The 12,364-nt window shown below is 40.6% G+C and overlaps 1 protein-coding gene across 2 annotated transcripts in view; it reads left to right on the forward strand.

The window, feature by feature from the left end:
• The first annotated feature begins 7,323 nt into the window (after nucleotides 1–7,323).
• PPM1E (protein phosphatase, Mg2+/Mn2+ dependent 1E) overlaps nucleotides 7,324–12,364 on the forward strand; it is a 192,484-nt gene continuing 187,443 nt past the window's right edge. The window contains exon 1 of one of the 2 annotated variants that reach the window (XM_070562331.1): nucleotides 7,324–8,058. In XM_070562331.1, coding sequence (XP_070418432.1) covers nucleotides 7,607–8,058 — 452 coding nt within the window. In that variant the 5' untranslated portion in view covers nucleotides 7,324–7,606. The remainder of the gene's footprint in view (nucleotides 8,059–12,364) is intronic. The other variant, XM_070562333.1, reaches the window with a different exon arrangement.

Here is a 12,364-nt window from a genome sequence, read left to right on the forward strand (position 1 = left end):
TTTTGCATAGATATTTTGATTTGCTGCCTTTGTGCAAATAACGGCAATGTATTGTACAGTTATTTAGGTATATGGAGGTTCATCAAATCTTAATAGTCCTCAACTTGCAGAATTACTGGAAACCACGTGTGCTGTATTGGTGCCAGATATGTCATTTATAGATCACTCTTTCATGAGGCAGCAAACTGCTTCATATGCCCAAATCGTTTCCTTTCTGGAGGAGATACATTGTGTCAGCATGGTTACCATGTGTGGTAATTGATAATGTCTGTGCCACATGGCTTACTTCTACCCTTGTCCAACACAGCTCTTCTACCACCTATGATTACCATATGTCACAGCACTCTAGGTTAATGGAATCATTTCCATCTTCCCTTCTAGTCACAAATGTCACTGTGGCTCAGTTCCATCAGCTCCACACTCAACTAAGAATAAAGTGTTCACTACTATCTGAGCATAGAGGACACCTTTGTAAAGAGTTTGCATATTTAGGTGCCTGTTTCCTTTTCATTTTAAAAAACAGTTAGATTTTTTGATGAATGCTCCAGAGTGGGGAATGAGCATCTGCTGACTAAAATAGAACATGATCAATATCCCTCTCAATTCTTGCATGTACTTATTGTAAGTAAATATATAAGGGGAATTAAAATTTTGATGATAATAATCTAGACTTTTTACCACCATAAAGCACTTCTTGGTTTTTGTAAAGTGAAAACTAGTAGCAAGATATTGAAGTGGATTTTTTTAAATTGTCAATTCATTTTAGAGGAACCATTCATTATGGAAGGAATATGCCACATGTTAGCTATTTATAGTACCTTCATCAGAAATTACCATCAACTTCTGCCCTCTTCCTCTTTCATAAGCATGTCATAACAAGTTCAAAAATAATTTTGGTTCTTCAAAGAACTATGCTTGATAAAAACAAAGATTGTTATCATTAATGGTTAAAACAGAGGGGCTGGCTTGGTGGTGTAGTGGTTAAGTTCATGTGCTCTGCTTTGGCAGTGTGGGGTTTGCAGGTTTGGATCCTGGGCGCGGACCTATGCACCACTCATCAAGCCATGCTGTGGTGGTGGCCCACATACGAAATATCAGAAGATTGACACAGATGTTAGCTCAGGGACAATCTTCCTCACCCCCCCAAAAAAAAATCAAGAGAAAATGTGGGGCCGGCCCAGTGGTGCAGCGGTTAAATTCACATGTTCTGCTTCGGCAGCCTGGGGTTTGCCAGTTCGGATCCCAGGTGCGGACATGGCACTGCTTGGCAAGCCATGCTGTGGTAGGCGTCCCACATATAAAGTAGAGGAAGATGGGCACGGTTGTTAGCTCAGGGCCTATCCTCCTCAGCAAAAAGTGGACGATTGGCAGCAGATGTTAGCTCAGGGCTAATCGTCCTCAAAAAAAAAAAAAAGAACCCGTTTTGAGGCCTTCTTTGCTTTTTAAAACTGATGAAAATAGTGCATGTGGGCCTGTTATAACCTAATGTGAATTTTAATTTTGACAGCTTTGGAATCTTGCTACAATGTGACCATATTAGCCAGCAAGAGAAAAGGAATAAAAATTAATATAGCAGTAATGTTTTTGGCAGCAAGTGGAGATGATTTTAAAATTACATTATTGATCTAGGATGTAGCTAGGGTAGTATATTGAGGAAAAAGGAGGAAGAAATTCTTATTTAAAAACATTTCTTTATGCTGAGTTTTTTCAGTTGTCAGGTATTCTGTTGCTCCCTACTAGTCCATTTGACAACACAATCAAATTAATATCTTAAGAAGTACTTACTTATCCTTCTATTCAATTTTTAAAATATGAATGAAAAAGTACACATTTTTATATTTGCAACTTAACATTCATCATTAGGCTTAGCCTTAAACATGTCTAGATCTGAGAGATATGTGTATATACTTTGTTGTTATTACACTTTCTCAAAGTATAAAACGCCAATATTTTATGTAAACATAAAGTATGTTTTATCATTTGAGATATGATGTCAGCTTCAAATCAATAATTTTTTATAAATAGCAAAAACAAAATTGAGGCTTCTTTTGGAAATAGTATTCCTATTTTTACCTATAAAGATATAAAAGAGGCAACTTTAGGATAGACAGAATATTCTAGACTTGCATAACCAAGCAAATATTAACCGGAGATAAATTGAGACGTGAATAGATCTTTCTTATCCTATTCTTACAAGCACCAATTATTCACCATATGTCAAATATTTTATTAACTTTTTAAATTAATAAGACTATTTTTTAGAGCAGTTTTAGGTTTTCAGAAAAAATGAGTGGAAAGAACATAGAGTTTCCATATATGCTCTCTTCCCCCTACACACATCTTACATTAGTGAAGTATGTTTGTTACAATTGATGAACCAATATTGATACATTATTATTAACTAAAGTTCCTAGTTTACATTAGGGTTCATTCTTTGTGATGTATATCCTGTGGGTTTTGACAAATGTCTAATGACATGTATCCACCATTATATAGTTTTTGCTGCCCTAAAAATACCCTGTGTTCTACCTATTCATCCTTCCCTCCTTCCCCTTGAACCTCTGGCAACCTATTCATAACTTTTAATTCTAGGACATCATTTACTGCTAACTTCAATAAGCTCACTGTTCCAGTAGTGCCTTTAAAGACCTAAACTTGCTTTAATGTCGGCTAATCCATTTATAGTTCATATATATATATATATATATATATATATATATATATATATTCCGTTATGTAGTTCTTTGAAGTATTATTTGTTATGGTATCAATTGAGATCCAGTTAAGAAAACAGGTAATAGAATACAGGGAAGTATTACACAAGTAATAGAAGAGCTAAAAAGCCGAATGGGAAGGTGAAAAAATGTTGTAGTCCATTTGAGCTGCTATAACAAAAATACCATAAACTGCGTGGCTTATGAAAAACAGAAATTTCTTTCTCACAGTTCTAAAGGCTGGAAGGCCTAAGATCAGGGCTTTGGAAGATTCAGTGTTCACAGACAGCTATCTTTTTTTTTTTTTTTTTTTGAGGAAGATTAGCCCTGAACTAACTATTGCCAATCCTCTTCTTTTTTTCCCTGAAGAAGACTGTCTCTGAGCTAACATCCTTGCCCATCTTCCTCTACTTTATACGTGGGACACCTACCACAGCATGGCTTTGTGCCCAGCGGTACCACGTCCACACCTGGGATCCGAACTGGCGAACCCCAGGTTGCTGAGAAGGGGAACATTTGAACTTAACCGCTGCGCCACTGGGCCGACCCCGACAGCTATCTTTTTACGTGTCCTCACATGGCGGAAGTGGAGAAGAGTCTCTCTTGGACTTCTTTTTTAAAATTTTTTTTAGAGATTGGCACCTGAGCTAACATCTGTTGCCAATTTTGCGAATTTTCTTTTTTTTTCCTTCTTCCCCCCAAAGACCCCCAGTACATAGTTGTATATTCTAGTCTGGGGTCCTTCAGGCTCTGCTCTGTGGGACACCACCTCAGCACGGCTTGATGAGCAGCACTAGGTCGGCACCCAGGATCTGAATCGGTGAAACCCTGGGCGGCCAAAGTGGAGCACTCAAACTCAACCACTGGGCCACGGGGCCAGGCCCTTGGACTTTGTTTTTTTATTTTTTTTTAAAAGATTTTACTTTTCCGTTTCCTCCCCAAAGTGCCCCCGGTACATAGTTGTATATTTTTAGTTGTGGTCCTTCCAGTTGTGATGCCGCTCCTGCATGGCCTGACAAGCGGTGCCATGTCCTCGCCCAAGATCCGAACTGGCGAAACCCTGGGCCACCGAAGCAGAGCACACGAACCCAACCGCTCGGTCACGGGGCGGCCCCTGGACTTCTTTTTTAAGGGCACTAATCCCATCCATGAAAGTTCTTCCCTCATGACCTAATCACCTCCCAAAGGTTCTACCTCCTAATACCATCAACTTGGTGGTTAAGATTTCAACAGATGAATTTTGGGAGAACATAAATATTCAGTCCATAGTAGGCAAGATTAGGAAGCTGGAAGCCACTACCATCTCTAGGACAAATGGAAGAAGATGATGTTTCTGGAGTTCAGGGGGTGGTGTCACAGGCAAAAGCTTGAATCCCAGTGAGCATGTTCAGAGGGAGCAAAGCTACAAAGAAGGTGCAGCTGGGTGCATCTAAGGACTGAGGTTGGGGACAGGGAAGAAATATCCTGGCTCTTCTCCTTTCCTCCCACCTTCCACTTTCCTGAAAATGCCTCCTACTGGGGAAATCCTAGCTGGAAGTCAGCTGTCAAGGAACTCGGTGAATATATCCTGAAAGGGTCAGCCCTCCTACAATACAGAGCACAGCAAAGGAGAGAAGGAATGGATATGAGAGCCAAAAAGAACAAGGAAATTGTTTTTAACTTTTAAAATCAACTTTATTGAGGTATAATTCACTTACACTTATTTAAAATACACACGTTGATAATTTTTGACAAATGAATACACCTATGTAACCACCCAGTCAAGATAAAGAACATCTTAATCGTCCCACAAAGTCTCCTCTTACTCCTTTGCCCTGAATCCCCCACCCAGCCTTAGCCCCAGGCAACCACTAATCTGTTTGCTGTCACGATAGATTAGTTTTGCCTATTCTAGAATTTCATATAAATGGAATCATATATTATGTGCTCTTTTGTGCCTGGAGATTTTTTTACTCAGCATTTTTTTTGAAATTCATCCATGTTGTGTTTATCAGTAGTTCATTTCTTTTTATTGCTGAGTAGTATTCCATTGTAGGAAGACGCCACAATTTATTTATTCAGCTATTGATGGACATGTGGGTTATTTCCAAGTTTGAGCTATTATGAATAAAACTATTGCAAACATTTACATACCAGGTTTTTTGTGGGGTATGTGTGTATGTGTTTGGCAGACATATTTTCATTTCTTGTGGGAAAATATCTAGGAAAGGAAATTGCTGGGTCATATGATAAGAAACTGCTAAACTCAACAATTCTTTTAACCTTATAAATATCATTACCATAAAGGTCTATGAAAGGACATTGTGCATTTCCTCCAAAGAGCTAAGGGTTAGAGGGAGAATAGTTCTTATGAGAAAAAAAATCTCAAAAAAAATGTAAATACCCTTGGTACATATGCTTTCCATAGCTCAATATTTTTTCATAGGAAGAAAGGGGATTAGGGAAGTAGGAGAGAAACTGAAAAGGACAGTAAAGCAATGCAAAATAATGACTAAAAAGACTTCTTGACAATGGCAATCCTACACAGCTGCTTTGAGATCCTAACACCGCTCTCAGCAACCTTCTGGCAAAGCTACTGTGTCAAACGGATGCAATAAGATCCATATTGATCTTTATTAATATAAGCAAACACACCTCTCATTTATAGTAATATAGAGGTGTGGGCCTTTTCTTTTACTCTTAGTAGTAATGTTTCCCCAACATATAACACTTCCTTTTGATGTGTGGGTTGAGTCATAAGTTAATGTCACAAATAAATGTCACCTAGATGAGGGAGGCAACTACATTAACAAAGTAGGAAGCTGTAGCTTGATATGAATTGTTATAGTTGACAGCTCTGTATTCTTGAACTTAAATGTCATCATGTCAAATTCTGAGATATTAAATAGTTGTTGGAATGTAAAATTGTGGATACTTAAGTTTGCAGCCTTTAAATTCTTCTCAGTCTTTTCTAGACATTCTGAAATGGAAATGAACAGGTGGATTGAAAACAAAGGCAAATGAGGAGTTTAAAGACTTTATTTGGCATCTCATAGAGAAGTTGCTCTACACTGGTGATGTTTTAAACAAAACATGTATAAATACATTTAGCTTGTCTGGAAACAGACTTATTTATTGGATCTTTCCATTTACCTTTGAGACAAAAATAAATAGTTATAGAGGACTCATGTGCATTACTCACGATATCCTTTCTATCATGTGTTATTTAGTCTCAAGCCAGGAGAGAATGGACATCTATTTTACATGATGCCATAATGTACATTAGCAAGCTCAACCCACTTCATCTTAAAATAACAGTAACAAGTCAGGGATTTAGAATACAGTATTATATGAAAACATTTGGCAGGGAGACTCCTTCTTCTTCCATTAATAACTGACTAGAAATGGTATTTCAGACCCTAAATCCAACTGAAACCCAGAAACAATAAATGGAGAGGATGGGGTGGATAATTTTTGTGAACACGTTTTTCAAAGTAGAGAAAGATCACTATGTTTTTGCTGAATTATATGTTGCCATGGACATGGCAGTATGCAGTAATGATGCTATCATCTATACAGCTGTATAACAACACAGCTTCTGCTTTTTCCACCCTCCTCAGTAAGGCTTGAAAATAATAGGTTTGTGTGTAGTTTGGTAAGAAAATTAGAATCATTTAAAGTCATTTCAGTTTCAATCTAAAAAAGAAAGAAAAGAGGCTGGGGGGATGGGAAAGGAGCAAACAAAATGTAGGAAAAAATACATATTATGTAATATGGTATAATATGTATTACACAGAGACTAGAGAGGGGTGTTTTGGTGTGCTGGAAGACTAACGGTTTTGCAGTGAAAAAACCTGGATCTAGTCCTTGTTGCATCACTTGTGTGTGACCTTGAGCAAAGTCACAATGTCTTTAGGCTCAGTTTCTTCATCTATAAAATGGAATCATAGTGGTAATATCTTCTATTTTAAGGTGCTACTGTAAGGATTAAAGGGTTGAAAACAGCTTGTAAACTATAAAGCCCTATTAAAAAAAGGCTTTATAGACATTGCACGGTTGACTCTTCAGAGGCAGAGAAGACTAAAGGAAAATGGATCTAGAAGGCTTTGGAGGCTAACAACCTGGGTTCTAATTCCAATGCCATGGTTAGTAGCTTTGACACCTTGAAGCAAGTATTTAATCTTAATCCTGTTTCTTCTTTTTGAGAAATGAGGATAACACCACTTTCTTCACAGAATCAAATGAATTGCAAAGGTAACTACCACTTGGTACGTGTTTGATGCCCCCCTCCCGAAACTACTTATTGAACGAGTGTCATCAACAACAAAAGGTGTTCACGGTGTGGTCTTTCAATAGATAAGGAGGCTAAGGCAAGGCAGGAACAGATAAGGAAAACTGAGGTAAATACAATCCAAGTGGGAACCAACAGCTAGACTTGGAGATGTTTTAGTTCACTCTTGCCCACTTGAGGGTAGGACATCCATACAATAATGACGTTCAGAGTTGGAGAGCGGAAGAGTCGAGTGTCCTTTCGACTCCGCGGACTCGACGGGAGGGACCCTGAAATTCTTAATTAGAGCCGGTTGCCATAGCGACAGTCTCTAGGCAGCGTGGGCTGAGCTCTCGGTAGGGCTAGAGGGTGGGCCGCCGCTGGACCCTGCGCGCGCGCCCGCCACCAACTTTCCCTCCAGACCCGAGAGGGACGGCGCGCTCCGCCCCCGCCCCCGGGCCGCGCACGTCCGTGCTCGGTGGCGCGCACGCCTGCGGGAGCCCTCTCCAGGCAACCTAGTGCTGATCGCTCGTGCCGGTGCGGCCGTTAACCGCCCTTGCGGGAGCCCGAGGCTCAAGAGCAGCCCCCCCTTCCTGGGCTTTCCCCCACCCACTTCCCGGTCGGCCCCCGGGCCTGAACAGCCATGGCCGGCTGCAGCCCTGAGGAGAAAACTTACCGGCGCTTCCTGGAGCTATTCCTGGGCGAGTTTCGCGGACCGTGCGGCGGCGGCGAGCCGGAGCCGGAACCCGAACCCGAGTCGGAGCCCGAGCCCGAACTGGTAGCGGCCGAGGCGGCCGAGGCTTTGGTCGAGGAGCCCGGGGAGGAGGCGGCCACCATAGCCGCGACAGAGGAGGGGGGGCAAGAGCAGGAGCAAGACCCCGAGCCCGATGAGGAGGCGGTGGAGGAGGAGGCGGTAGCGGCGGCGGAGGGCGAGGAGGAGGAGGCGGCGGCTGCCCGGGGCCAGTCGGCCGTGCCGCCGCCGCAGCCCCAGCTGCCGCCGCTGCCCCCGCTCCCGCGGCCGCTGTCGGAGCGCATCACCCGTGAGGAGGTGGAGGGCGAGAGCCTGGACCTGTGCCTGCAGCAGCTCTACAAATAGTTAAGTAGCGGGGCTCGGCTGGGGGTGGGCCCGCTTCCCCGCCGCGCCGGCCTCGACGCGGCTCCCTCGGCCCCTCGAACTGCTCTCTTTTCCGCTTTTCCCCCATGAGCTCGCGTCTGGCGCCGCTGAAAGCGCCCCTGCTGCTCGCACTCGGGAGGTTGGCCGCGAGCTGCCCACGCCCGCCTCGACCCCCGAGCCCCCGGCCCCTTCCTCCCGCTTCACCTCGGCCGCCCCCTTCTCGATCCACTTCACACATCCTTTCCCTTCGGTGCCTCGGAAGGTCCTTCCTTCCAGCCTTGAGAGCTCCCTCTTCCTCCCAGCTCCCCTCTTCCTCCCAGCTCCCCTCTTCCTCCCGGAGCCTTCCTGCCGCCCGGGTCTGCAGTTCCCCAGCCTGAGTCCCCTGTTGTTTGGCGGCAGAGACTCCTTTCTAGGCTGTGCTTCGAGGTGCCTCCTGCGTAACCGCGACAATGATCATAATACCGGCCCCAGATCCACAGGAGGAGACACTGGAGTAGATTTTTCCGTCAGGCGCTCAGTGTTGAAAGTGAAGAGCTCTTTAGATGGCTTACTACACAGGAGGCTAATATCTTAGTTTAAAGGTATTTGATAACTCACTTGAGGGAGGTGGGAAGAAATTGGGAGGGAAGGGTAAGCAGAATTTTACAAGCGAGGCTTTAGGTGAAAGACACCTGAAAAAGTCATAATTCGTTAAAGTGGAAGAGTCAGGCTGCTTTGATAAAATTGCAATTAGGTGCAGTGTTTTCAGTCCATTAAGTAGATGGGGAAGGGGAGAGAAAGCAGATGGCTTAGCTACACAGATGAAAGTCTAAAATAGAAAGGTCAAGGCTTTGCCTTTCATCCCAGTTCTGGTTTTTATGGGCTTGAAATAGAACGGTTTACAGTTGCGTTTCTTTCGAAATGGAATTGTTCTGAAATAATGACAGAGGGGAATGCTAACAAGTCTCTGAAAACGTTGGTAAACCTGAGAGTCTTGCCATTACAGTCTTTTGCTGATAGTTGTAATGAAAGGTGTAACCCTGGCCCCCTAAAAAGTTTACTCCTGTAAGATTCACTGCAATTAAGTTCGGACCCAATTCTTGGATTTTCTCAAAAGCCTAAATTAAGAGAAGGGCCTGGAAAGTAAATGTTTTCTCTTCATCCAACCTATCAGACACCCGGTCAAATCATGCTTCCTGTTAAAACAGAAACTTGTCGATAGAGAAAAAGCATTTAACATCTTGTGTAGAAGGTGTCCCACACTTTATAAGCTATTTAAAATTTAGTTTTGAATTACTATCTAATTACCAAAGTAATAATACTTTTTGGGAAATGTAAAAAATAAAATGGTGTGTAATACCACCACCCAGAGATAGAGTATTAATATTTTAGAGTATTTCTTCCTGGTGTTTGTAAACTGTTATAAAAAAGAGCCTATGAAATGTCATTTTTGACACTGTATAAAGACGCTTAAAACTTCCTGCTTAAAATAAAATGGAAATGTTTATCAAACTGGAAGAATTTATCTCAACATCAGACTAATTCTGTTTTGACAGTTCTTACCTTTACAAATGCAGTTGCAGAATTAAAGAAACACACATTTAAACATTACAGAAGGTCCATTAAAAAGAGTCATCAATTTAGAACAACCATGAACATTTGCCATTCAAGAAGGTTTTTAAAAAATTGAAATCTATATAAAGATGATGGTAAGTAGAGGTGTGTTTTGCCATATGGAAGGGAAGCAAGATTAATTTCTATACACATAGAAACTAGAAAAAGTATTCAAATGATAAAATGGCCATCTAATTGAGAACAGAAGTTTGGATTTGAAGTAAAACTAAAATTAAAGATGGAAAATATTATTTCACCTTAAATCAGAGATTTCATCGTTTACACTGTGTTTTGTGTAGAAGCTGCTAAGCAATTTTATTCAGATATAAAATGGCTGGCTTGTTTATGAAAGTATCTTCAAGGTCCTTAACAGATTAAAAAGAAACCCCTCACAGTTTAAAAAAATATACTTTCAACATGTTTAGTTTTAATTTTGTTATTTATAAAAGAAAATAATATCACTTAGTCACAAGAATCATTACTAGAAGGCACCATAGAAACAGATTATTTTTTTCTGTTCAAGCACTTTATTTTACAGATGAGAAAACTATGGATCCAGATTCAGAAATGACAAATTATGTACAGATGATTCCAACATTTCTCAATTTAATCTCTAAACCTCAAAATTCTCCCTGACATATTCGAAATATTAGGTTTCTCAAATTTCCTAGGAAATACTTTGAAATAGTTCTGATTGGAAATATGTTGGAATTGCTTATTTGGGGAAGGTAAAGATTTTTTTTTCCAAAATATTTTCTCAAATACCCACCCACTATGTTTATTTTGGGAATTCTTAATATTCTTTAAAAACTCTGTTATGCTTGTTAAATGGTGCTAAAATTCTTAAATGAAGTTATATGACCTATGTATTCACCAATTTGATAGTTGAGACTAGTGCAAGAAGAAATAACACTGCATTTAATACCACTTTCATAAATCTCTAGTGTGTTTTTTCTATCAATATTTTAGAAATACACACTGCTGCTAAACAGACTGAGGTTCTCTGAAATAAAAATAAACGGGCTTAATTTTCTCAATACTGTTTTATGTATACACTGGTTGAAATTTTACTTTTTAAAAAATATAGTGAATACTTTTCTCAATAATTTGCTTCTCTCAGAGTTTTAGAATACAGACAGCAGATATATTTATCATTCTTCATTTTGGTAAACTCAAAGCTCAGGGCTAGCTTGAGATAAGCAATTACTTAGATAAGTAAAGGATCAAGGTTTAAATGGACAAAATGTAGTTATAATTAGCAACTTCAATGTTTCTTAGAGTTTTGGGATAAGGTTTTTGCCTTTCGGCTTCAAAATGGGATATACGTATTTAGATATTCCTCCACTAGGTAAAAACAACATATAATATTTTGAAAGAAAAATAATAACAATTCAAAAATGGCAAAAATCGCCTTGAATGAGAAAGAACTCTGTTGTGGGCTATAAATACTTGTTTTAAATGACCATTTAAATAATTTTGTTTGAATTTATTAAAACTTAAGAGTCAAGAATAAATTTATGTAATACTTTAGAACTATTTTGCTGAATTAGTCTAATTACTTGTCAATAACAAATTCCGATGATTTGGAACCTTCAGCTGCTAGTGTAAAAATGACCTGTTTGGGGCCGCCTGGTGGTGCAGCGGTTAAGTTCGCACGTTCTGCTTTGGCGGCCCGGGGTTCGCTGGTTCGGATCCTGGGTGTGGATATGGCATGGCTTGTCAAGTCATGCTGTGGCAGGTGTCCCACTTAAAAAAAAAAAAAGTAGAGGAAGATGGGCACGGATGTCAGCTCTGGGCCAGTCTTCCTCAGTAAAAAAGAGGAGGATTGGCAGCAGATGTTAGCTCAGGGCTAATCTTCCTAACAAAAAAAAAAAAAGATCTGTTTTACTCCTTTATCTAAACTTAAATGACCCCCAAGAGATTATATTTTCTAATGACATAATATTAGGATTTCTGAGTTTAATGAGAGAATCTCTTTGAAAAGATGGAGACACGAGATATTTTATAGCTTTGAAATAGGTGGCAAATTTTATAACTGATCTTATAGCAGATATGAATATGAGACTACTTGTGTAGGTTCATGGGTCAGTACTGTGTATTTTATTTCTTTATACTGTATTGAGGATAAATCTATTTTTTTTTTTTTTTTTTTTTTAAAGATTTTATTTTTTCCCTTTTTCTCCCCAAAGCCCCCCGGCACATAGTTGTGTATTCTTCGTTGTGGGTTCCTCTAGTTGTGGCATGTGGGACGCTGCCTCAGCATGGTCTGACGAGCAGTGTCATGTCCGCGCCCAGGATTCGAACCGACGAGACACTGGGCCGCCTGCAGCGGAGCGCGCGAACTTAACCACTCGGCCACGGGGCCAGCCCCAAATCTATTTGTTTTAATCCAGAAGAAACAAATGCTCTGAAGTCTTTACTAGAGCTATATGTCATTACATTTTTGGAGCAGTTGTTTACTCAGTTATTCATTTAGTCTAGGTTGGACTTCTTAAAGGGAAGACAGCTATCACAGCAGCCTGGCAAAGTTAAGTAGTTACAGATGGTTTAGAGTAGTAATGAAGGTGGGCACTTTAAAAATGGCTTGGGGTTGGGGAGCTGGCTGGTGGTGCAGTGGTTAAGTTCGCATGTTCTGCTTCTCGGCAGCCCGGGGTTCCCCGGTTCGGATCACGGGTGTGGACATGGCACCACTTG

Source organism: Equus przewalskii, chromosome 10 (genome assembly GCF_037783145.1).
Source record: "Equus przewalskii isolate Varuska chromosome 10, EquPr2, whole genome shotgun sequence".
Classification (NCBI taxonomy): Eukaryota; Metazoa; Chordata; class Mammalia; order Perissodactyla; family Equidae; genus Equus; species Equus przewalskii.